The 27,861-nt window shown below is 34.0% G+C and overlaps 3 protein-coding genes across 5 annotated transcripts in view; 1 reads left to right on the top strand and 2 right to left on the bottom strand.

Moving 5' to 3' along the window:
• LOC143574563 (protein DAMAGED DNA-BINDING 2-like) overlaps positions 1 to 27,861 on the top strand; it is a 114,507-nt gene that overhangs the window by 9,572 nt on the left and 77,074 nt on the right. The gene's annotated exons all lie outside the window — the stretch shown is intronic.
• LOC143574568 (AT-rich interactive domain-containing protein 1-like) lies at positions 4,256 to 4,960 on the bottom strand. The gene has a single exon (XM_077059158.1). It carries the CDS (start codon positions 4,958 to 4,960, stop codon positions 4,256 to 4,258), a length of 705 nt encoding a protein of 234 aa, XP_076915273.1.
• On the bottom strand, positions 11,322 to 15,977 carry LOC143574558 (protein NRT1/ PTR FAMILY 8.1-like). Of its 3 annotated transcripts, none has more exons than XM_077059149.1 (5): positions 15,875 to 15,977; positions 14,895 to 15,086; positions 14,414 to 14,631; positions 13,170 to 13,723; positions 11,322 to 12,249 (listed from the first exon to the last, which is right to left on the bottom strand). In XM_077059149.1, the coding sequence occupies exons 2-5, from the start codon at positions 15,034 to 15,036 to the stop codon at positions 11,421 to 11,423; spliced, it is 1,743 nt and encodes a 580-aa protein (XP_076915264.1). In that variant the 5' UTR covers positions 15,037 to 15,086; positions 15,875 to 15,977; the 3' UTR covers positions 11,322 to 11,420. The 3 variants fall into 3 exon arrangements, with proteins under 3 accessions (XP_076915264.1, XP_076915266.1, XP_076915265.1); XM_077059151.1 differs by having other exon boundaries at positions 14,895 to 15,055; positions 15,875 to 15,892; XM_077059150.1 differs by lacking the exon at positions 15,875 to 15,977 and adding an exon at positions 15,748 to 15,817.

Below are 27,861 nucleotides of genomic sequence, written 5' to 3'. Positions count from 1 at the left end.
GACACCGCTACCCCATGTTTCAACCATCCGAGAGTAAACTCTATGGAAAATCATGCATTTGGAGTTTATATCGGTCCATTTTGACATCACCGAATATTTTTTCCGACGCACCCATTTCTTGATATTTTGCTAAAAAAATAAAAATATTACAAGTTTAATATTTATTCTAAAAAATTAAAAAAAAACATATATTTTTTTAAAAACTTACAACATTCGGGATCTTCCGATACCGAGCACCACGCCCGTGCAAGTTGTTCATACTCGTTGGTTTTCAACTGTATAGTTATCTTTTTAGTCCGAGGTTCGCCGGTGGGTTTCTTTTGAGTGTGTTCTCACACGTCCGCCTCCACGTTGGCTCGAACCGCCACGTGTCTCCGGGACGGGTTGTGGCACCGGGTCTGTGTGTTTGTCCTGCACCGTCTCGTCGTAGGGTTGGGAAACGGAACCGGCCATCATGTTTGGGTTTTGGAAACCGGACATCATATTTGGGTTCGGAATCCAGAACCTAAATATTGTACGTACGCGGTCATTTGTGGGTCGAACGCATACGTGTTTTCAAGGTCGGTGTAGATGGGTTCGGTTTTGGATTATTGGGGTCGGGATTGTTTACGTTGCCTTGTTAGGCGTACTGGTCAAAACCAAGCTGCTGATTGTTGAACGAAAACATATTGGTTGGTAATTGAAAATATGTAATTGTTATAGAGAATGAGTGGAGAAAGTGTTTAAAAAATGAAGTTGGAATGTATATTTTATAGGAATTTATTGTTGAAATTGTGTTTAAAAAAATATTAAATAATTTTTTTTTAATAAACAGTCATTTTTAACGATAAAAAATCATGAAACTTGTGCCATTAACGAGTGTGTAGAAAAAGTTTGTGCCAAAATGCCTAGCCAAAAAGCCGGGGGGGGAGGGGATGTGCCCCCGACGTTTTCAGCTCAAAACGCCACAATTTGTGGCCACTACGGACGGTCTTGTAAACTTCCAGCTGCATTAACTACCTCCAGACAAATCTCAACCATGGGTGGATCCACCTAATAAATGGGTGGATTCCAATAACCACCCGAGTTTCGAAATAATAGTGTGTTAATTTTTAGAAAATAATATAGTGAACCACTTATAATTTAGAAAAGAAACATCGTAATTAGAATATAAGTTGTTGATATGATGGATAAGTCTCTAAATTGGATTATATTGTGAACCATCCTTTTAATGTTTTGTTTTACACCACTTAAAAAAAATCTATGCAGCTTTTTATGGTTTCATAAACCAAAACATTTAAACAAAGATAAAATTACAAACGCCGTTCTCTGACTCTCCCCTCTCCTCCTTGATTACGCAGGCGCCACGCCACCTTCCTCCCATAGTCTGGGAATTCGGCCGAACAATTATATTTATAATATGCAACGGTTTCAAAATTAAAGACTTGTAGGAAACAACTATAAGTCTTTTTTTATTTGTAAATACCACTGTATTTATATTATATGTTTTCAATTTTGAATGTTGTCTTTTTTTATTATTTTGTCGTATTTTTATTATGTAATGAACCAAACTGAAATATTTATATCTAATTCCATGAAATTGAAACATCTTAAAGTAGTGCACCAATTGAAAAATAAATCATGGACCCGCCACTACACTCACCCCTCGATTTTTTTTATGTTCATCGAAGGAATTTTTTTTACCACATCACACAAACACATTCCATATATATTAATTTCAAAAATTTCACACAGCAAAGCATATTTATGACACTAATAAAATCACAAATAAGTAAACACATTAATCTTGAAGCCCACTCCAAACACCAAAAGTAATGTAAAACAGACCGTTTCAGCTACATCAATGATGATAAACTAAAATCGGCAATCACCATTGCCCCGTGTTCTTAACCCCACATGCCTGAGTCGAATGGCCCATTTTTTAATGAATCAAACTCTTCAAAATGGTTGGTCACTTTGATATGGTAAATTAAAAATACATCATCAAAAATATAAGAGTTATAGGTAAATGAAGACTAGAATCCTATGAATGTACCATATGTCGTTCCATCCAATGTGTTAAGTGCGCATATGCGAGGAAACAACCAGCCTGCAAATAGTCTTAGGACCCACTTTCCATATATGGAAGTTTGATCAAACGGGAGAAGTGGTTGCTAAATCATGAAGACAACCAGACCAACAAATTAAGACGCCCCCCACTTTGTAACACCCCAAATATCGTTTCCAATATAGAACGATGATTGTGATATAAACACACATATATGATGTCCCAAATTATGGTTTGTTTAATATCAAAAATATTTGTTGAAGCTTAGAAGTAGAAGTTTAAGTATGAAACAAAGCATGATGAATCTTTGAAGACTAAATTGCAATTTATCAAAAGTTCATATTAATAAGCCAAAGAGGGGTTTTAGTTTGTCAAAATCATAGAGGAAAAGGGGGTGTGACGGTGGAAACGATGGGATTCAAGGAGAACCCGACGAGAAGCGCTTGAACTCAATTTCTAAGTTAATGAAACAAGAAATTGAAGGCCAATTGACCCTCTACTACTTATTTGGTTGTGTGGTGAGTGAATTTTAACCTAAACCTTAAGGTTTGTTGTGTTCTTGAGTTAAATGAGTAACCATGGATGAAAAAGAGAGTTTATGTTTGTTTATGGTTTTAGATGATGAACTTCATGATTGTTGTTGCAGGAACTTTATTGTTTATGCTCAAAATGTTGATGAATGTTGAACAAAATTGGGTAAATTAGAGTGTTGTGTAGCATGAAAACATCATGATTTATGGTTGCATGTAAGTATATGGTACCAATTGTGTTGTTTTGAGCCTAAATTTTAGGGTTCATAAGTTTAAATCGGGTGTATTAGGGTTCTTTCATATTGCTAACAAAAATTGATGTAGTGTAGGTTTTATTTTACGATGAATGAACTTGTTTTATGTTTCCTTTCATGTCGAATCGTTGTTTATATTCTTAAATTTGAATAGTGGACATGAGTTAGAGCATTCTTATCTTATTCCCTAAAAGTATGTGAGAAAAGTTTGCAAATTATAGGGTGGAGTTTTGAATGGTTGTGAGTGTAAATTATAGGGTGGAGAAAATGTAGTGATTTATTGTAAATTTGGGGAAATAGAGTTTACCCCTATTTATTTTTTAATATTTGTTGAATTTGTTGTGAGTAGAGAAGAGAGAAAACTGTAATGATAAATGTATAAATAAAATTATTTAACTGAGCAAGAGAATGTAGTTTTTTTTACTGTAATTATAGCCATCGAGGTTTTAACAAGATAATGTAGTTTTTTTACTGTAATTACAAAGATTGGGAAAGAGAATAGGTTGAGAATTCTCTTTGAGTAATAAAGATGATGAACTAGATACTTGAAAGTTGTCCGCCCACAAGGTGTTTGATTAAATGTTTCAATGAGGATAAATGATAGATGTGTTGTGTGTTGCTTAATAGACCCTTAAGATGAATTCAAATGAACATGAATTTTATGATGTCTTGTGTTGAATTGAATGCGGAAATTGTTTTAAAAGAAATGTTACTTGCATTATGGCCCATAAGAGAAAATGATGATGTTAAATAGCCATAATTTATGCACTCTAACATGCCATGGATGAATTGAATGATGATAAGTAGGTCAAAGCATGGAGGCTAATGAGTCGGCGGATTGTTCCAAACTCTAGTCAATCCTACGGGCAAAGGTGAGCAAACTTACTCGCTAATTTTAAGATATATATTGGTTTGCCTGTGTAGAAAATGCCTTCTTGATTTAAATCTAGAATTGTTGTGTTGATTCTTAAGCACTAGCAAAAACACCTCCAACATGTTGATGCCACATTGACCCCGTATCTACCACGAAATCGGGTGTCCATAGTGCGTCAAGGCTCCTCAACTTAATGAGCACAAGAAAAAAAGTGAACCATGTACGGCATTTGGTTGTTGAACACATGATCACTACAATAACTACCATGATCACACAATATACGAAAAGGAAAAAAAAAAAGAAAAACCAATATAAAGAAGATTGAGTATGTCAATCTTGAGTTCTTGACAAAACATTAAGGGCGACATGAGACTTACTTCTTTGAGCTTAGTTCTTTGATATCGACTGTGCCTATAGATTCCGAATATGATTCCTAATTTTGGAGGAGATAGTGGTAAGTGAAAGGAGAATATGAACATTATGGGAGACAAGAGATTACCTTTTTCAGCTTCAAACCCGAGTTGTAGCCTAAACGGTTCCCAATATAGGATCATCTTCCTCCGGTCAAGTACCTCGTCTTCACAAGATTAGGACTGTACGCGGCTACAAAATCAACCCGGGCCTTCTTTCTAGATCCTTTAGAAAGACTCTTTAACTTCTCTTCTTCATCATCATAGGTATTAACCATCTCGTATCCCGATCTTGTCTGCATACTCATTCGCCTAGGGATGTATACATTGAAGTAAAATTCGACTATATCTTTCTTCGACTTTAATGGGAAACATTCCAAAGCGAGTTTAATAGAATCTTGACATTCGGAAAGTGGATTACTTTTCAAAAGTTGTGTGAGTCTCTGCTGGTCCGATTGCTTCCATGGTTTGGCAACCGCTTCTCCCATTTGATCAAACTTCCATTTCTGGAAAGCGGGTCCCAAGACCGTCTGCAAGCGATCTGTTTCCTCGCCAATGTGGTACTTGACACATAGGATGGAACCAGGAGTGATACAACAACAGTATTCCGATCTTCCTTTCCCTATGACACATTCATCAATTTCTTGGGTTGTATCTTTCCTAGGCCATATCACAGTGCCCAACCATTTTGAAGACTCTGATTCATTAAGTATCGGGCCCCTCCACTCAGGCACGTCGGCTTGAAAACGTGGGCCAATGGGGATTACCGGTTTAAGTTTATAATCATCGATGTTGCTAAATCGGTTCATTCGAGTTGACTTATGGTGTTTTAGAGTTGACTTCATGGTTAATGTGTTTGAATACTAGTCACAAATATAAACTTCCACCAAGGTTGCGTGAACGATTCTTCGTGAAGTTTCTGAAATTAATATATGGAATTTGTTTATGTGATGTGGTAACAACCAAAGGAGATCGAAGAACATGTGGTGAGAAGCAGACGGAGAGTATTAGTTATAGCAGCGACAATTAATATAAAAACAATGAAAAGATACGACTATAAGATTATACGATTACATCAAAAGGTAATTGGCCTTGGTTCGACTGTGTTTCAATAAAGGTCGTCAAATTTTTAGAAATGCTTATTTAACATAATCTGCATTCTACAACCTTAACAAACTTGACCCAAAAAAGTCAACTTGGTCAAACTTGCCAAAACATCATTTATCGATTCATCATGTTATAAAAAAATATTTTAAATCAAATATTATTATCCAACACAGAAATAAACTAAAGTTGGTCACTTTTTTATATAATAATTCCTCTACAAATTTTTGTGTTGGTTGAACCAAAAAAACTAATGGTACAAGGAAGACAAGGACTTAATATAACAAGTTGGTGATCTTCGATAAATAAATAACTAGTGAACGAATATTTTTATAACCTTGAGAGCTAGGTAGTCGAAAGAGCTAAGTGCACTCAAGGCATAAAGGGTGAGTAGACCTAAACGCAAGGCACTTAAAAAGCCTAGCCTTTTTAAAAGCAAGGTATCTGACATGAGCAAACCATTTCTAGGGATTTTAGACATGTCTTAAGCAGGTTTAGGTAGTTTTCAAATGTTTTAGACCCCTTTTAGATGTTCAAACTTAAAATTGGCTAGAATTTTTAGATTTGGTCAAACTCTAGCCATTGTCAAGGGCTCACCGATGCGCTTGATGGCCACAAGGCAATTTAGATGCAAGGGGCCTCACCCGAGCACCTAGGCAAGTGCCTTTAACTACATTGAGTGTGGGTGTTATTTATGGAGGTCTTTTTTGCATAAAAATTATTTAACTTCGCAAAACAACTCAAGCAAGAAACAAATGTTTTTTTTCTTGCTAATAAAGGCTGCATAAGAACAAAGGGTGTGTTCAATACGTAACCAATTTTAAGTAGAAAACTACGAGCACCGCATAAACACTGTAGTGGTATGGAAATTTGGTGGGGGGAGAAAGATTACATAACCGTTTTATGTATCACATGTAAAACAATGGGCAGAGGCAGACCTTGAGATTATTTTTTCACTGGGTAATATATACATCATCCCCTATCTAGTCCCACACCATTTTAACATGACATTTGAGGATGTATCAAACACCCATTTGAAGGTAAATCATAGTCCCTACCATTCAAATGGTCGTTTGGGGATGTGTGAGAAAGCCTTTTGAGGATTTGTCAAACGGCCGTTTAAAGAATTGGATGTCACATCATACCATTTACTTTTCAAACGGTTGTTTTAGAATTCGCCGAATGACCGTTCGAGTTTGAGGGAGGCGTAGGAATAGCACGACCCAAAAAGAAAAGGTAAAATAACGAAAAAACTTAACAATAAAAAATAAGAAAGAAAAAAGCCACAATCAACGATGTTTGGAACCTAAATAGATGATTCGAAGGAGAAGGGGCTAACCAATCGAACCATCTATCATTGTTTAATTCTATCACACAACAAATCAACAGAATTCGTTGATCGAAAAACAGTCAATAAAAAAAGTTGTAGTATACGTTACATATATAATAAAAAACTGCCACTCGCACGACCCTAAACCATATATGACAGACCCAACCCGACTCTAATTAGCGATAATGAACAACCAACTTGATTGAAGAAGCAGCTATCTCTCCTAATGATGCTCAAAAGCAAACCCTAGCCAAAATCAAATCACACTAGCTTGAGCTTATCCCTATTTATAGACATAGCTTCATAAAGAAAATTATTTTGTTACCTATTTTAATTATGATAATACATCTTTACCAATTTCACTAATTGACCCTACCTACAAACCCGGCCAAATAACATCTCTTAAATCGCAACTAATCATCTTATTCTTAGATATCAAAACAAACTTTAAAAACAAAATAAATAAAACTAAACATCAAATCACAACTAATTGCCTTATTTTTAAATATCAAAACAAACTTTAAATCACCTTTAACAACGAATTGAAGCGTCGCAAAAGTATTGATCTTCTTTAGTCTCCTGTTATACCTCTGTCACAAAGAGCTGCGTAGATCTAAAATATATTTAACATATATGAAATATAATAATTTCGATCTTTATTAAGTGAGAGAGCAGATAAGAAGTCGATCAGTCGGTTGCCGGTGACGGTGAGCAATCTAAGCGGCGGTGGAATATTTTTAATATATACTTTTATCATTATTCTTTTCCATTAAATGGAAAAGACAGGATAGGTTTGGAAGGCAAAACTAGGCTTATGGACTTTTTGTACTTTCAAGTGAGTTGTCCTTTTCTTTACTTTATAAGAACTAGTTATTTGCGTGATGAATTTAGTTGGTAAAACTCGGGCGTTGTAGCGACGAGCTATCACAAATTCGATCAATATACGTTACGTTCTTTATGACACCGAAACAAAACCTAAAAATAAATATACATAGCATAAAAAATAATAAAAGAAAGTATACGTCACCATGTTTATTCGGTCGGTAAAACCCGAGCGTTGAACCTCAGGTGTTGGTAAAACCTAAGCGCTATGGCGGCAAGCCGACGCAAATTCGGTCAGTATGAGTTACTTTTTATATAGTATCAAACTAAAACAAAAAATATATATAATTTTTTGAGATGGGCCAGCAGAGTGGTAATGGTTAGTAAAACTCGACATTGGTAAAGCCTTATCGTTAAGGCAATGACTTCACACGAATTCCGTCGATCTCCGTTATGGTCGATACGATACCAAAACTAAAACATAATAAAACAACAAAAAAAACATTGGAAAAACCCGCGTTAATACGTGAATTCGGTTAGTTTTTAATAATTGTTGAGGCCACCAAAAAGATGAACCTAAGTTCATATACAAAAAAGGAAAAAGGCTAGTGAAACTGAAAATGAAAGTGAAAATGAAAGTGACTGATAAGGCTACTAAAGAAAGCCAAAGGCTACTAAAGAAATAAAGTGTTCATGCAAAGAAACAAATTCGAACTTGTGTTACTTGGAAGCTTAACACAAACAAACCATCAAACTCACAACCGAACACTAATGTTTATTGGTGTCAAAAACAAATCATAATAGCAATCCAACAAAATAAGAAAACCAAGGTGTGGCGCCAAACTTCACATTCACTTTATAATAATAATAGATAATTACATGGATAGTACTTGGTGTTGTCTTGTTTTGTGGATTTGGTTTGTAGGTATTAGGAATTACAAGTTTTATCCTTATTATTTACTGACAAGTAACATAAATGGTTGTCCAGAATGGACGGTCGTGTGTTTTTAACGGAAAAGGGAGTCATGTGCTTGCACATTGGGGTATTTCAATCATCTCGGGTAAGTATCATTAATTCATGACCTATTTCACACATGAGGGTATTTGAAATACCGTATTTCAATCATCTTAGGTAAATATTATTGATCCTTATGACCTATTTCACTTGTGATTTTGACGTGTCACATGATTTATTGAAGAGTATTTTCTTCATTTGACATCTTCATTCATCATCGCATTTGTTCACAGGTTGTGATCGCCTTCAACCTCTGATATATTTGAATTTGCACCAATTCACAAACAACCATTCGATTTGGGTTGGCTCGTAAGAGGTTCGACCACTAAATTTGTACCACAAGAGGTTTATTGTAAGAGATTTGCTCTAAAATTTTTATGTCCAACAAATTAATTATTTTGTGAGCTTTAAAACCTTCAAAATTTTGGGTCTAATTTGAATATTTTTAAAGTATAACGACTTAGTTGTAACTAATCCAAAATCCAAGTCTAGGGTCAAAGATGAAAATATGGAAGGATATAACATATCATCCCTATTCACGATTAGAGGTGCACAAAACGTGAAAATACCCAAACTTAGAATCGGACCCGAAAAAAATCGAAACTGGTTTTTTATACCCGGGTTTTAAATACTTGTGCCCGACCCTACCCGTAGGATACGGATAGGGTATGTATTTCAGATCCAATACCCGTACCCGACCCAGACCCGATTTGTACCCGGTAATACCCGAAAACCGAAACCGATTCCATACCCGAAATCGGGTTTTTCAAACGCCTGATCAATACCCGAAATTACCTGACAAGTACCTGAAAAATATCCTAAAATGTACTCGTGTATAGTTTTTCATTTACCTATGGTAATTTGCCTTTAATAAAATGTACTCGTGTATAAGTCGCCTCTGTTGAAGTAAATATTAAAAACTCACATAGAAATATAATTCTTTTTCAATCAAATATTTAAATATCACATTATTTATAAATTTAAATGCTATTGTATTAGCATTATAGCATATATGTTTTTTTTTCTATATAAATAGAAAGGTAAACCAATTTTATATAGCCAAATTGATTTGTAGTTAGCGGCCATGAAGTCCTTTGTGTTCACTTTCTTCTTGATCCTTCTTTTTGTGTTCATTCTCACTTCCTATGCGGGAAGAACCTCTCTCTTTCAGACTCATGACTCAAAAGGTATGCTATTTAATATTTATACATATAGATACATCATATACTTACATTAATATATGGTGTATGCATGTTTTATTTATCATGTTACATCTTTTATGTATGAATATACCAAATCACTATATTTAAAGCTTTTATCTACGATTTGATGGTCAAATTGTTTAACGACCCGTAAGATATCAGCCATTGGTAATCTGTCATCGACGAAGATGTCCACTATTAATTATAGAAAAAAATGAAATGTTTAAAAATATATATTTATACGATTTTACTTTTGCTTGTATATGATTTTCGTATAATTTACGAAGTGTGAAACATCAAAATTGAAAATGAAAAATCAAATAAATTTGATTTATTTTTGTTTCAACAAAATTATTTGCTCATGATAAATAAAAAAGGGCATGCTACTATGCAAATTTGTGTGTTTAGCTATATTTTTTTAATGAATTATATACGGTGACTAACTTAATTAAAAATTGTAACTATTGCGGAAAAAAACTAGCGAGATCGAAAATAAATTATGAGGTAAAAGCAAAAGGTCATGCATGTACACAAATCTTATGCCAATTCTAAACTCATCTCATGCCCTAATAGGACGGGTATTACCCGTTCCAAATATTTCAGGTTTTTCTATCGGATTTGAGTTTCATAATCACCCTTTCATAAAAATTATTAAATTTTAACCTTTTTACATAGTAATAACTTTAAAACCCTTAGTTTTTTTAATTTGGTTTATGTGAATTTTAATTTACTTGATTTGACATTACTTGTAAAATTTAGGTACCTTCATTTATATATCTTTTCAAGAAATAGTATTACTTCTTCTAGATGTGGTTTCAACTTTAGTGGTTAAACGTGCCGTGTTAAATGACTTGTGTTTAACACGACACCTTTAACACGGCACATTTAATTAGACATGTCGTTTCAACTTTAGTGGTGTAGGGTTCCCAAAACGTGTTGTGTTAAACAACTTGTGTTTAACACGACACCTTTAACACAATTACTCAACACAACACGTTTAATAAGACATGCCGTTTACATAATTAACTATCATGAATGATAAGAAACGACTATTGGCATGACTAACTTAACACGGTAAATAAATAATAAGATATAACTAACATGATATAATTAAATTTATTTATGATTTACAAAATTATAAAGCCACATCGTTTTGACAAACAAGTCTTAAACATGTCGTCTTCACATGTTAACCCATTTAACACAATTAGTTAAACATTTTATTCATGTCATAAACAGGTTAGGCGAGTTGAGTCCATTTAAACACATTTTTATTTGTTTCTTTAATGTGTCGACCCATTTATGTCCAAAACTTGTTTAATTGTATACCGAGTCATTGCGTGTCAATAGGCCTTGTTATCAACTTTAAATGATAATCAAATCTGTTGTGTGTGCAGCTGCTGATTTACAAAAGACAGGATGTGCTGAGGTCGGTAGTTGTCGAGGAGGTTGTTGGGCGTGTTGGCCCTAGAATCAGTGGCGGACCCATGATTTGCTACGTTACATGTACTTTGTGTCTTTCATGTCATCCTGCTTCAGCATAACAATAATAATAATAATAATATAAAGATGGATGGAATAAGTTACAGTAATATGTCATATGAGTTTTTATCATGTAATTTGCTAATGTTGAATTTATAAAAGAAAAAAAATCCATTAATAATGCTTAGGGACTAGGGGTATGATAAAACATGATGTATTTTATGAATGAAATATGCATTCAACCAAATCCATTTATATAACATTAACCTTACTAACCAACACACACATAATCTCATAAACTGAAAATTAACATCAAATGAAGTCGAACAATGTTTGCACGACCGAGCCTTTTAACGAAGAGTCCCGACCGCCCGTTTATAAGTATACCACTTAGCCACAACAAGATAAGCCCCCAGATTCACCACACTCAAAGCACTCAAAAGCCAGAAAAAATTCTGCAACTGCCCGCGGTTCAAATTATCCGGTATCCACCCGGGCTTCCCCCCTTTGGTACTAACCGACATCACAATCGTCACCAGCAAAGAACTCAAATAATTCCCCAAAGAAACCGTTGTAAGCGATAAAGCCGAACACAGACTCCTCATAGAATCCGGCGCTTGATCATAAAAAAACTCCAGCTGACCAATAAACGTAAAAACTTCAGCACAACCGATCAAAAAATACTGCGGGACTTGCCAGAATATCGACATTGGCATATGCTCGAGATCATAATAATTGTTTCTCCTGACAATTCCGAGCCGGACGACTTCAAGAATCCCGGCTGCTAGCATTGCGAAGATTGATATGACTAAACCAGTGCCCATTCGTTGGAGCTGAGTGAGGCCCGATTTGTGGCCCGTGTATTTGCGGGCCAGGGGTACGAGGGCCCGGTCGTAGACTGGGACCCAGAAGATGACACTTAAAGTGTCGAATATGCTGAGTGATGCGGGTGGGATTGGAAAGTTGTTGATTGTTATGTCCATGAATGAACCTTGGAGGACGAATAGGTTGCTCATTTGGCTGTAGACGCAGCTGAAGATGATACCCGTGGCCCATATAGGAAGTAGTCGGATGATGGATTTGAATTCTTCGACTTGGGTTACGGTGCATAGGCGCCACGGGTCGATGGCTCCTTTCGTGTGGTCCGATTGTAACTCTATAGCGGCTTTGTCCCACAAACTACAAAAATAGTAATAATAATAATAATAATAATAATAATAATAATAATAATAATAATAATAATAATAATAATAATGTTTTTTTGAAAATGTAAAAAGCGAAAAAATGAGGTGTTTTGGGCAAAATATGGTGTGGCCCGTGAGGTGGCAAAGTGGCCATTTGGATTACGGGTCAAAATCAACACTTTTGTGTGTGAGTTGTGGGGAGGGCTGTTCAAAAAACTGGCAACTCACTCGAAAAAAAACTTGTAAATGAGTCAAACCTGAACCAGGGTCAGCTCGACTCGTGGCTCGTTTAAATTAATCCCCAAATTTAATATAAAATACTATTAATAATAATAGTGACATATAAATATATTTAAAAAATAATAACAATACATATAATATTTTGAGTCTACCTCACAATGTTTAGAAAAACTGAAGAATACATGTAATATTATAACTTCTCTGGTTATAAATTTGGATTATTTTTATGTTAATAATTATTTGTTTGTTATTTATATATCAGTATAAATTTATGTTAAATTTGGATTATTTGGTGCTTTTAGGTGCTTTTGGAGGGGCATTTTGGACATTTTGCCTCTCCAAAAAGCAAAAAGCATTTTAAAGAAGCAATCCCAAACATGCCCTAAATGGGTTAGGAACAAAACTAGTAATTTTGGCCCGCTAACCCATTGTTGTTTCTTTCGAACTTGTAAATAATTAATCTATTAAAAGTGATTACACGGTTATATACTAAAGTAGTATAATATACCTTAATTTTCATAAAAAAGATTTTAGAAACATTGTGCGCATTTGAAAACAACCATTTTTGACCCATTTGACCTTCACTTTTGTCTATCATATATTTACCCAGTTGGCCCGTTTTCAACCCGTTTATGTAAATAGATTAAAGTGCCAAAAACATGTTGATCTATTTACCCAAAATCTTCTGTGTGATCAAGTTTACGGCTTCCCACAATCGCAGACTTAGTATCCTCGGTCTCATACAAAACCGTCTTATCATCTGGCATATGGACCCTACGTTTCCTCCACGCAGCGACAGCAACCTGACAAATACGGGTTAACGGGCTCCCACCAGGTCTCTGGTTCCGGTACAACCGAGTTCCTGAAAAGAACGATGCAACCGCAACCGCCATGGCTACAGCCGGGATACCAAACCCCCAACCCCACCCCACATTATCTTGTATCCACACAAGAAGAGATGAAGCAATTAATGCACCAATATTAATTGAGAAATAAAACCAGTTAAAGAAAGAACTCTTGTGCTTCTTTTCCACCTCATCTGCATCATCAAACTGATCTGCACCGTAGGATGAGACACACGGTTTGATACCGCCCGTTGCCAGGGCGACAAGATAAAGTGCTAAGAATGTGACTCCAACTGTTGTACCGGTGGCATGGCAATTTTCATCTGAGATGCACTTGGGCTTTAATCCGGGAATAGATGCTGATAATGTCAATAAACTCATACCCTGGATAACAAAATCAAATATATAAATGTTAGATTTCGCAAAATGGGCGGGTTGGGTAGCAGCTTGAAACATGTTGATTTTTTTATAAATTCTGCATTATAAAATATTACCTTTTGTTTCTATATACATCAATATGTGTAAAAATACAAATTTTAAAAAGGTAAAATTAAACGAGCTGGCTCAAGCTTTTTATGAAACATTTCAGTTCATTGAGATAAACAAGACGAACCAAGCTGGATTTTTAAACTTTGAGCACGAGCCCGAGCACAACCTGGCTCCGGTCGACTCGTTAACAACCATAATCTTGAACATAGAATAGCTTTCTAGAAATATGGACACTTTTTGCAACCAAGCAAATGGTTAAGATGAACGAGCCGAGCTAGCTCATTTAACTTCGAGCCCAAGCCCAATCCCACCTTGACTTGACTTAACTCATTTACACCCACATCTTGAACATAATTAAGTTTCCAGAAAAATGGATGCTTTTTAGTAACCAAACACACCCTAAGCTTTTGAAAACACTTTGGGCGACTTTGACCCTTTTGACCATTTCATTATACTTATAGCATTTTAACTGCTTGAGCAGTTGAATGGTAAAATGCAAGCATTCAAGTGTCGAATACTTTTATGTTTAAATTCACTTAATATAACTAAATACGTAAGTACTTATACAAATATCTATAAACATACCAAAACATAGATGATTGAGAAGATTGCAATGGTCCAGTATCTGCCAAGATAAGAGTCCGCGAGAAATGCCCCTAATAACGGTGTGATATAACACGTTCCCGACCAATTCGAAAGGTTTTTTGAGGCAGTAGCACTATGCTGATGAAGGTTGTTTTTGAAATAAAGTAACAAATTTGTACTCATCCCATAATAAGCCAGTCTTTCACAACACTCATTTCCTGTTTATAAGTTAAAACTAAACCATCAAAAACTGACCAATTTTGACTTGTAAGAGTCAAATGAGTTGGTTTTTAACTTCAAAACTAACATTAAATAACTCATTTATCATACAAACAAAATTATATATAATAAGTTAGTAACGTGTAAAAAAACTGTAAGAATATAAATATTTTCAAGCTTAAAAATTACTCTTATGTGTGTCAAATAAGGATATGAATACTAACAGGTTTGACTTTCTAAAAGTTAAAGGTGCAGGATTTACCAAGAATAAAAGGGCAGGCCTTCCATGTTCCTGTAGTCTTCCTGTTAGCAGGGTTGTTTTTGTAATCAACTGTTCCATCTTTAGTGTATGTATCATCTTCTGTATCAACCTTCATATTGGTTGTATTTACAATTTCTGCCATTATTGGACCAATCTTATCCCTTCAAACTGGTTACTTTAAACCATTAAATACTGCAAATTTATGGGATATATGTACCAGAATTAGCAACAACAACAAAAAAACTTATGTAAAAACTAATGGAATTGGTACCAGGTATTGAACATGATCGCTAATTTAGCTAACACCCAAACACGAATATTATTATTGAGAAACTTCACAGAACTCAATTACCCAATTACAATCTCTACACCCCAAAGCACAGATATTTATAATCTAACCTATCACGTTTAGACTACAACTAGGATGGCTAAATAATAGGGCATAATAATTATACTAACAATTAAATCTGAGCACATTTAATTGTTTAAAACTATCCACTCCTTAAATCTTGTTACTTAACCTTGCACACCAAGTAACGCACTTGAACCGAAATTCCCAACAAAAACAAGTACAAAATTATAAAATCTTGAATTTGAATTTATGGTTTTGGTAAAACATTTGACTAATTTCATAATAATCACTTTACAAAATAATATTAAATCCAACCCCCCCCCCCCCAAAATGGGCCTAAAAACACTAAAAAAAAAAATCTTGTGATCATTTTTGATGAATATAAAATATATAATTTTGACCTGCAATTCTTGATAAAGAAAGAAGCTTGGCTGCAATTTTGCAATAAATTATAATAATAATATTATTATCAAACACACTGTTAATGAAACTGAATCATACCCAGAAAAATCTTGAAATCTATCAAAATTTTAGGTTTTTTCAAACACCCAGAGTTCAAAATCAAGAACCCTTTTCAAGAACATGAATTAAATAAGAAAAATATGAACTTTATAGTGAAATGGAGTACCTGAATTAATGGGTGTTTGTTAACACTTAACAGAGCGGCTAAAAGAGTGGAAATAAATGAGCAAATGCTTTGAAAAAAATGTGTATTTAAAAAGAAGGCTTGACTTTAGCCACACTAAAGATGAAAATGAGGAATCTAAGTGCGTGGGCCAAAAGATTCAAAACATATTATTGATCCATGGGCCCCACTGATTTTCCTGTTTCCTTTTTATTTTATTTTTTTAAACGACCAACTAAATAACGTTGGGTATTCCGTATGCGGCCTCCATTAGCTAAAGGTAGCCCGAGCTGGCCACGAGTCCGGACGGAGCCCTTAGCGGTCCACCTATTGAGGGATTCCCCGGAAAATCCCGACCCCCATGCCCGCCAAATGGCACGACAACGAAGAGCCGATAAAACCGGGTGAGATCCGGACTCGAACCCTATCAAGCCACGGTCATCACTATTCCCACATATCTCTCATATAAATTGGTGATAGTAAAATTTGAACCCCTTACTTTTACTAATAAAGTGTGTGCTCTATCATTAAATCGTATCTAATTTATTGTTTCCTTTTTATTTTATTTATGTGTTTTACTAAATGACAAATGTTACTTCCACGTAACTCTGCTACGTAGATAAGTCTAAATTATTGATCCACAAGTTCCACTTATTATATTATTTTCATACATATATATGCTAAGAGCATTCACATTCCGTTCTCCATCCCCATCTCTATAATTACACTACATTTCTCTTTCCTGTTTAATTAAATAATACTTTTATCATTACAGTTTTCTCTCTCCCCTACTCACAACCAATCCAACAAATATTAAAAAATAAATAGGGGCAAACAATGTTCCTTAAATGTTTCCCCAAATTTACAAAAAATCACCACATTTCTCTCTCCACCCTATAATTTACACTCACAATCATTCAAAACTCATCCCTATAATTTACCAATCCCCTCACATAATTATGGGGGATGGGATGGGAATGCTCTAAGGCCATGTGTAGTGGAGGGGCTACAATTAAGGACGGATTATGACACGTGGAGCCCAGTCAGCAAAGGATGAGAAATTGTTTTTAAGGTGTAATGGTGTAGGGGCTACAAGTTAGGCACGCGGTATCTTTTTTTTTTATTTTCTTTTTATAACTAAACTAAACAAATAAAAACCAATTTGTTTAAATAATTAAATAAATATGCATTAAAATTAAAAAACATAACTAATAATGCACTAAAATTAAAAAAAATACATAACTAAAAATATTAAAAAACATAACTAAATAAAATACTAATATCCATAATATTCGTGCATTTTTTCAATTCGTTGTCGTTGCAATAATGCGGCCTCTTCGTGTAATCCGGCTGCTTTGAGGGATTCGTATTCTTCACTCATTTCCCGCAAGTCCAACATTTGGGCAATCTTTTCGTGTTGTCTGTTAGTTTCTTTTATGGCATCGTTGAGTTCCTCGACACACTTTTTTTGTTTTTTGATGATTTCTCTCATGGTAGCGGCGAGTTCCACGAGTGTCGGTTGGTTCGGGTTGTTTGTAGGATTCATTTTGCTAAATTTTTTGAAGAATTTGGGTATGAATTGTGTATGAAATGGATATGAAATGGAGAAGAACGTGTATGTTTATATAGATATATATGTATACATAGATATTGTTTTATTTTTTTTTTACCGTTACAACGGTCAAATTATTATAATAATAATATTATTATTTTACCACATCGGCGATAAAAGAACCCCGCCCCCGCCCCTTTTCGCCCATAGGCGGTGTTCTCGCCCCTCTTCGTCCAATTCAACGCCCCATTACACACAGCCTAATGGACTAATGGTACATGGTAAACGCGGTTACCTAACTTCATGATTTTAAAGCTGTGTTCTGTATTTTATTTAATACCTGAAGTTATATTTCTGGTAACCGACATATCTTTAAACTAGGGATGGCAATGGGTCGGGTTTGGGTATTCCCAAACCCATACCTGGTTATTAAGTTCATCCCAAACCCGTCGGATTTTAATCGGGTAATTACCCGTCGGGTTTCGAGTTTTCCCATCGGGTTTCGGGTTTCCTATCGGGTTCTAATAAAATACCTGTCGAGTATACCACCCGCTGAGTTTTGACAAAGTATAACTAATCGATTACAAATATGGTTACCATAAAGATAAAATATCTTAAATTATTAACATAAACATGTTTCGACAAATAATATATTTGACATATAGTATATATATAATATAATAAGCTATATCGGGTACATTGGGTATATAATCGGGTAAATGGGTTTATGTTATCGGGTAATTGGGTCGGGTAATCGGGTATATTAGAAATCCCAAACCCGAGAAAAAATTTAAAACTAATCTCAACCCCGTCCCAAACCCTAATGAGTCGGGTATTACTCGTTCCATTTATGTCGAGTTTCGGGTATTTCTATCAGGTTCGGGTTTCATTGTCATCCCTACTTTAAACATTGGATAAGCATGTTATTTTGCTAAAAAGATACGTGTTCGGATTTTAAATATTTTAAATATTACTCAATATTTTTTACACATGTCCAAGTTGATGTATTGACACATTTTCTAATTCTTTGACATATTCAAGTTCATGTATTTGGCAAGCTTTTGAGTTCGTGTCATATTTATATCCATGTTGAATCTGACCCACAAACATAATACTCCACCTTTTAACACCAGAAAAAGGAAATTAGTTATATCTCATTTCCGGAAATGCTTTTTGATTGTTTCTTTGTAGGGGGTTTGGGATTGTTTTTTGAAATTGCTTATAGCTTTTTGAAAAGGAAAAATGTCTAAAATGCCTCTCTAAAAGCACCTATTTAGCACCTATTTTTGGAGTTTTTAGGTGCTTTTGGAGGGGTATTTTGGACATTTTGCCTCATAAGCAATTTTAAGAAGCATTGTTTTGCGAGTACCTTTAAATGAGGAGTTTTAATTTTACCCATAGTATTGTGTAGTTGGAAATATGGGTAATTTTGTAAGATTTGAAAACTAGACATTTGCTATCCATCTTTCTATATTTGTAACAAAAGCTTACTGCCTTTTTGTTACCAAAAATACCTTCTCTATAAACTGCAATCAAGTAATTTGGGTTTTCATATTTAACATTAAGGCCGAACCCAAGTGTTTAGTACCGGTGTCAAGTATTCCCAAATAAATTAGTTTTGTGTCATTTGGTATTCGATACTCATTTTTCACGCATGATATACGAATAGTGGCCTCAATTTATCATCGTCGTCGTTGTCATCATCATCGAATTCATCATCATATATATAACTATTGGGTCCACTTTTACAATTAACTGGTTAGTTAATCTATTATTTACAAAGCTTGTTATTCAAAATTTAATAAACAAACAAAAAAAAGTTGATTTCGAAATGGGAAATGTTTAAGCGAGGCACAAACATTTGTATAAAAGATAAGCCCATTTATGTTACAATCTAAATTAGGGTTGTTTATAAATTGACCTAAGCAGAGCTATGGCAAAGCTTGAACTCGAACTATTTACAAATAAAGTGTAGCCGCCTCATTTACACCCCGGTTGATTTCAAGCAAGTTTTTCAAGCGAGTAATTTATGAGCAAGCTTCGAGCTTTCTGAAAACCCATGACTCAACAAGATCATTGAGTCTCAATCCCATCAATTGATTATCCGTAAGACACTCTAAATATTATAAAAAAAAACTAGAATTTTAATAAGATATAGATATCTATAGAATTTCAAGATAAAAACAGCCTGCACTACCGAATTTTAGTTAAAATAATGTTCAACATAATACAAAATATACATATAAGAGCATTCACATCTCATTCCATATAATTTCTTTATAATTTAGCTAAAAAAAATCATTCCATAAATTTATCTATCATTTTTTAAAATTCTTTTACATTCTATTCCCTATTTATATCCATAAATTATTTTTATATTATTTTTTTCTCTTTTGTCTTATTATATAGTAAATGGTGATTGGAAGATATGTGATATATTATATGGTATGGATAAAAAATGAGTCTCTATATTTAGGGATTTACTTTAGTTGTATATAACTCATCCATATAATAGGGAATGGATTATAGAGGTGATTTTAATGGTTTTCTCAAAATTTACCTTAAATTATATGGGTTTGACAACTTTTGAGAATGTGTTAAGAATGCTCTAATATAGTTTCATGTTATTTGAACATTAAATCGTCTTTTTGGAACCACTAGCTAGGGGTGATGTTCACACTATGATGTGAGAGGTGGGCAGATATCTTTGTAGATGTGAAGGTTTGGCTGTTGTTGGCACGCAATTCAAATCATCATTTAAGGTAAATAGTCAACATCCCAATAAGGCACGTTTCCTTTGGTTTTCATTTCATTTCATACCAAAGAATTTTGTATATTATTTTTAGGGTCGGTGGGGTGTCTATCTTGGAGCACCCTAGCTCGTGCGGGTTGAGTGAGCACAACCCCCACTCCACCCTCCCAGCTTGAGAGTGAATGAGAATATTGAGTCGAAACATTTAAATTAGAATTTGAAAGTCAGTATAGATAAGCTTTTGATTAGAATAAACCAAAATTCGTCATATTCGGATTTGACTCAAATAACAAACACACTACCTCAAAGTCAACACTACAACCAATGTTTTGAATCGTCGCTAAATCCGGTGCTACATGTTCAGACTGTTAAACTGGTTTAAAGAATCTTCAAATTTGATTTTTAAATCATATGAAATTTCAGGTGGTTGAAGAAGAACTTCATAATGATGATATAGATAAAGTTTGGCAAGGAAAAGCATAAACTGGTTTCTCAAACACAAAGTTACTTGTTACATGTTACTTACGTTGTTTTAGTATATTATGTTTATATTGTAGGAAATGAAATTAGTCATGCCCTTATTGATGATAGATGATGATAATAGTGAATTTCATCTTTGAAGCGATCGTGAAATTGATGCATTCAACACTCCGATACCATAAATCTATTGTGCTTTATTAAAAAAAGAAAATGTTGAAAACTTGATTTTTGATTATGGAATTATGTACTTTTGGATTATTTTTAAAGTTAAAGTTGTATGTTTATGAAATTATAGGATTAAGTGATTAACTAGTCATAACGGTATGAACAGCTCGATACAACTTATTATACCACTTCAAAGCCCATCTTGATACGATTATTAAATCAGTTTTTTAAACATGACTACAACCCAACCCTTCCTCCCCGAATTTTAACTCAAATGATTGCCTTTCTCATGGTCCTGCCATCTTTTATTTATTTGTTTTACGCTTTGAAGTTTGGAGTTTGGAATGTACAATACCCAATCATTTGCTTTTGACTTGGCATCATTTTTATACTATTTAAGTTTTTTTTAGGAGTAAGCTAGTTTTTTTTGACACGTGAACTTCGTAAAACAATACCGAACCTGAAAACCGGGCCGGCCGGAACAAACAAACAACTACATATTCATAAATTTACACCAATCCCCGAAACGAACTTGCCATTCATGGCCCTATGTTTAAACCAAAAAAAAAAACTAACCACCCTGACTTTGCTAAAGATCTCGTCCACACTACACCTTTTTCCATTGAATCTGAGGTTGTTTCTGGCCTTCCACAAAACCCAACAAGCCGTGGACACAATACCGTGTAAAGCCTTTCTTTCTGTCGTCCCTCTAACACCGGAACTATGAATTTAAAGTAAATCTATAAAAGAAAAAACAAAAAAATTCAAAACCCGACACCAAAAGCAAATTTTTCCCCATAAACCCAAAGCCAATGGACAAGCAGTAAAAAGGTGAGTCACGGTGTCGGAACCAGCATTGCAAAAACTACACTCCTCGTCGGCCACAATCACACCCCTCTTAGCTAGCTAGTCAACCGTCGGTATCCTGTCCATAGTCGCACGCCAAACCATAATATTACACTTTAGCTAAACCGTCGGTATTCTGTCCATAGCCGCACGCCACTAATAGCTTTTGCTATTTGTGAGATTTACTAGGTACGTCTGTTGTTGTAGTCATGTACATGGATCCAATTAAAGCAATGTGATGCTTTGAACTTTTGAATCATTGTTAAAACGATTGTCTTATAAAAGTTGTCTTACAATCTAGTGTATGTAGAAAGGATGAAATCTATGCCGAATCTTGTATAAAATTATGGTACGTGTAAAAGATAAATGACGAAACATGTATTTTTGACATGCCTATAAGATGAAAACTATAATTTCTTATAAAATAATAAAGTTTAAACTATAAAGCATGGTTGATTTTTTTTTCTTTTAGGTTTAAACATAAAATACCCAACGAATTTAGCGTATACATAAATCACATTTATTTAATTTTAAAAAATAAAAAATAAAAAATGGATCACTCTGTGAATACAACATGGCCGGTTTAGCTAAATGTGTTTAATACTTCGGCCTAAAACTGACACTTATTCATTTATACTTTATTCCAAATCTATAGATTTTATAGATTCATCATTCATGTCTTAGACGTGAAATTACTCCATTAACTAGCTTACTCCTAGTTTGGCGTGCGGCTATGGACGGGAAGGTGTAAATGTAGGTAGACATTTTCTCTATCCATTAGGATAAAGAGGCTGCTTTCAAAGAGACCCCCGGCTCCAAAGTATCACACCGTGGTGTGATGTACATGACTACATCTAGAGGTGTACAAAAAAACCAGTTTCACCCAAACCGACCCAAACCGCCAGTTTCAGGGCCGGTTCCCCTTAAGATCTACCAAAACGGTTTTAAAACCGAACCGGTTTGAGGAAACCCGGTTTATAAACCGAACCGACGTGACCAGGCTTGCCTATCTTGCTTCTAAACCGGTTTATTAACCGAACCGGTTTGAGTCAAACCGGTTTTGACAAGCCATTGACCAAACCGGTTCGGTTTGGGTTTAAAACTAGTTTTGTACACCTCTAACTGCATCTACAAAATTTAAGTATTTAACACGTAGTTTCACACCATGGGCCTGTGGGTGTTTTGGCCCACCAATCATATAGACCAAATAAACCCACTCCATAAAGCCATAAAAAGGCCTTTTTATATTTATAATGATTGTAGTTCAACAATAACGTTTTCAAAAATTTGGAATACAAATGTATGAACAAAGATTTAATAAGTCGCAATGCCTAAGTAAATATGAGAGAAAACAAAGAAATCATATGCAACCATGTTTCCGAATAAGATCATTCTGATTTTGTTCACTACATCTTGATTGTTACCTCTATGTCAAAGAATATCGACTAGGTTCAGTTCTTCTAGTCCGTGAATCCGTGAATATTTGGGTTAAGATAAATCTTTGGATACAACAAACATTGCGTCTTTCAACTCTATGACAAACCATAAAGTTGACTTGTCCATGTTACTAGACCGTAATGCTTTACTTTTAACTTAATGTGCTAATAACTTGTTGGCTTACACGTAATACATACCCAACCCACAAAGACCCGACTTGTATGGGTCGTTTGTCAGAGTGAAGACTGAGTCAAGAACACCCACTCAGCAATGCACGTGTTCCATTGCATTATCCCATTTCATATTCCATTTCCTCATCCACGTGGCATAAGTTCTTCACGGAAGTTGTTTTTTTTTTTCCTTAAATATCGTGACTTTTATTTTCGAAACTATTCAGAAATCTTGGTTTAAAAGCTATTCTACTTATCTGTTTTTTCTCGAGATTAGTTATCTCGAATCAATCGTATCATTGACAATGTGACCGACGAAGAAAAAAAAAAGAACCTTGAACGCCCCTTGAAAAGGTGGTTAAGAATTGACTAAACCCATGTGATTACTAGACATATATTTACAAATTTACAATATTGTTGATTTATGTATTAAATCTTAGCATTGATCAGACTAATGTAGGTCCAAACTTATTAGAATAGACCATTAGCTTTAGCTCGTTAGTTTTGGGCTTTGGCATTTGATGACCAATTTGGAACATCAACATTTGAAATCGACGGTAATTTATGCATGTCAAATATCAACTATATAATAACAATGCTTTAAAAGTTGTCTTGGAAATAAAACTTTTTTTGCATATGTTGATAAACTCTATGCATTACATCAGTTTTTTTGTAAAGATATGTTGTTTAAAATCTCGTTCTTTTTATATTGGCTTATTAAATCAACAATATTATCAATCAATCGAAGCGAGCAAAAATTTCAATAATAGCAAAACTATTAGCAGAGTTTGGGAATGATAAGATTTAGACAAACCTACCTATGCTACAAGGAATATAAATGTTTCAAGATTGACACCCAACTCGAAAACTATATGTGGGAAATTGTATAAAAGAACCACAAAAGATCAATAATAGACCTGGACAACAAAGAAAACAGCGGATAAAAAGGTGACAATAATACCAATATTCATAATACTTAATAGATAATTAGAAATAGACATTAGTGATAATAATAACGAATACAAAAATAAAATATTACAACAATGTGAATTGATAATTTCAATATATTCAACGTTAATCATTAGTATAAATTATATAATCAAACGTGTACTTCAATAAGAGTTCAATTTTCGCACCTCATATCAGTATTTCATATCAGTATTTCATAGGGTAGGAAAACTATTTAAATATACAACTCATTAACTTTGTATATTATTTTAATTAAATAATAAACAATGATGGAGCACGAGCAGTACCCCCTTCATTTTCCAGCTATAAATATTGATATACTTTTGTTTATTATTTTAATTCATTTTATTATTTTATTACTTTTCGGGAAAGAAAAAAATACAGACCTTACCCCTTTCGTCCATCAAGGGTCACCTTTACTTCGGGGGTGGCCAAATTAATACAACAATTTTGGCATTTTATCATAATTTATCATAATTAAAGTTTCAAATTTTTAATGCAACATCTAATCACACAAATAAGTTAAATACTGAATTAGTGTTTCTAATTTACTGTTTGGATCAATCTAAAAGTTTTGTTAAAGTTATAAATCAATTCTAAGTTAAAGTAAACTAAAAAAGCCCCCCCCCCCCCCCCCCCACAAAAAAAAATGATGGAGATTGGAGAAAGAATAGCTTCTTTTTTAATATTGTTTTCTCTTGTTTTTAATTAATGTTTTCTAAATTAACCAATGAACTCATCGACATGTCTAAAGATGGATAATTATTCTTGTATGTGACGTTTAGAGCTTACATATCTAAGTCCATATGTTGTGGTTTAACTCAAGAGTATTATTACATCACTGTCACATAGACAATGCGGCTTAACCGATCCACCATTGAACTATCACTTTGTAGTTTAATTAAAAATTAAACAAAAGTAAAAAAAATATTAAATTAGTGACTGGCTGAGATTCCATAGGTTCAACCCCGTGTTTGGCTCCCTCCTTTAACCCAACCCGACAACTCTCTCTCTCCCCCCCCCCCCCCTTTCCTTCCTCCAAAACCACGAGTATTTTAGTTACTATAACATATGACCGAAAACCATCAAATTTATTGATGGGCTTGTTTAACCAGGCAAGTCAAACTAATGGTTTGATTGACTTTTGAACCAATTATATAAAAATTAATAAAGTCTGACTTTCTAAACCATATGTAAAACTAACTTAAAAGTAAGATGAAACATCATTTTCAGATATAATCTAACTAGTGCACACTTACATAAGGTTTGAAATAAATTTATTTAATTATTTATGTTGGAAAAAAGCCAAAAATATTGATGAGAATTTAGGTATGAAGAAAGAGGTGCCCTAATTAATTAGGGGAAAGGCCCAACTACTTTTGGGGGGTTGCAATATGATTGGTTGATGGAACTACTTCTCCTTTAATTATATTATACTTTTAATCATTTTGTTATTTTAATATTTTGAAATTAAACTATTTGTCTAGTTTGTTTTTCAGTCTTCAAAATACAAATTGATTATGCACATGATGATGTAAGCCTCCTTTATTTGTATTTTCGTATTTTCCGTTGTTGGAACCATGTCGGTATGGAGTTTGCTTGGTGCCTTGGTTGATTGTTGATCCTTGATCGTGTAGTAATTTAATATTACAAAATGTGTGCTATTTGCAACTTGCAAGAGTAGTAGAAAATGTGAGGCTATTTAAGATTAATTAAATAAAATATATACATTAAGAATTTTGAGTTAACGTAATTACATAAATACATAATAATCCGGTATATTAGAAATAAAGTTTAAGTGTAAACTTGTTGAAGATTGAAAAATACATTAATAATTTCAACTTAATGTGATTACATAGTAATCTAGTATATGAAAATTAAAATTGGTTTCTTTTGAAAATATCCTAACAATACCTATGTTTTTCAGAATATTTTAGTTTTGAAAAGATAGACTAGCTAGGACTTAACTAGATTATGAAAACATTGTACTATTGTAGCAATGGGTGAAACAAACTCATTTGGTTATTTTATTACATCTTAGATGAATACACCTAATGTCGATCATTTAACTATCCACGGGTTGATGTGTTGTTTATAACGGGTTAGAGACGTAGAGTCAATCCTTGGTAAGCAGTATCCTTGTTAAAACAACATAAACATATCAAGAGTGTTCTAATAATTAAAACGCACCGATATTCTATGTGTTGTACACTTTTTATTTCCTTAAATAGATGTTTCTTAATCTTTGTTATCTTCTTCTTGTGAGAAAATAGTACAAGTGTGAATTTGATGATACTATAGTGCTCTTTTTAATTTTTAAGTTTTAACACTTCATTCAAAAGGATGAGACGTCACATTTACATGATATATGTATCTAAAGATGAAATATATTATGTTCATAAGGAGATAAATAAGAAAATATTATAGGTTCACACTTTCACATAAAGTATGAGTCAAATCTTGTAACATCCAACAACAAAAATACTCATTAGAATTTTATCAAAAATCAAGCTATCGATGGAGTCTAAAGATAATACAATGTAGGCAAACGATACATTTATTCTGGATACCAGGGCCGGCTCTGAGAAAGTTAAAAAAAATTTGGACAGAAAACAAAATTTTTTTTGGGCCTTAAGTAAAAGTAGTATTTCGTTAGGTTTAAAACAATTTCATTTTTATATGAGTTTATTTGGTTATAATTGAGTTGTGTAAAAAACATTTGTATAAAAATAGGATTAAAGATGTCTCAGATGAGAGTAGACACACAACCTTTGGGTTAGGAGTAATAACCCTTTGTCACTAGACCAAGGTAATTATCATATACGGAGTAATTGAGTTCAAACACTAAATATACATATTGTTTAAATAAAAAAATATATAACTTACAAAAAAAATTCGGGCCTATAGTTGTCGGGCCTGTGGCCGTCGACCACCCGGCCACACCTTATGGCCGGCCCTGCTGGAGACTCCAAAGAGGTTGTTTTCAGAGAGACAATTAACTCCAATAACCATCTACATACCTAAAAAGGTTTGATATAAACATAGTGTTTCTCCTATAAAACATATAGTGTCATATTAAGCAAGGCCGGCCTAGGGGTGTTGCTGGGTAGTCGACGGCCACAGGCCCGACACCCCGCTAGGCCCGAAAATATATATATATATATATATGTGTGTGTGTGTGTGTGTGTGTGTTTTTATGAAAAAAAAATTATGTATAATCAATGTTTCAACATAATTTCATAACCACTAACTTGGTCTAGTGGCAAAGATGTATGACATCAAATCAAGAGGTTGTGGATTCTAGTCTTAGTTGAAACATTTTTATATTTATTTTTTTACACAACTCAAATCATAACTAAGTAAGCCCATTTCAAATTAAATTATTTAAATCCAAAAAATGCTCCTTTTCGCCTTTGGCCCAAAAAAAAATTCGTTATTTCGGAGCCGGCCCTGATATTAAGCTATCAATAACAGAAAATGGTGAACAAACATATAATTAATAGAAAAAGGGTCAGAGAGACAAAAACATGAAAATATCATGCAACACTATCGTCTACCCATTGCTCACTTTCCTATGTGAACCAGACTACTTGTCACAAAGCATGATTGGGCCAGTTTA

Source organism: Bidens hawaiensis, unplaced genomic scaffold (assembly GCF_021521415.1).
Source record: "Bidens hawaiensis isolate Kalapana, Puna unplaced genomic scaffold, B.hawaiensis_p1.1 tig00027057_1, whole genome shotgun sequence".
In the NCBI taxonomy this organism is placed as follows: domain Eukaryota; kingdom Viridiplantae; phylum Streptophyta; class Magnoliopsida; order Asterales; family Asteraceae; genus Bidens; species Bidens hawaiensis.
This window is presented reverse-complemented; position numbering and strand designations above follow the sequence as displayed.

Coding starts and splice junctions, on each gene's coding strand:
- LOC143574558 (XM_077059149.1), bottom strand. CDS start 15,036: ATGGCAGAAATTGTAAATACAACCAATATGAAGGTTGATACAGAAGAT. Junction 14,632..14,894: donor GGCCTGCCCTTTTATTCTTG/GTAAATCCTGCA, acceptor ACTTATAAACAG/GAAATGAGTGTTGTGAAAGA. Junction 12,250..13,169: donor GATCACACAGAAGATTTTGG/GTAAATAGATCA, acceptor CTATTTTTGTAG/TTTGTGGGACAAAGCCGCTA.
- LOC143574568 (XM_077059158.1), bottom strand. CDS start 4,960: ATGAAGTCAACTCTAAAACACCATAAGTCAACTCGAATGAACCGATTT.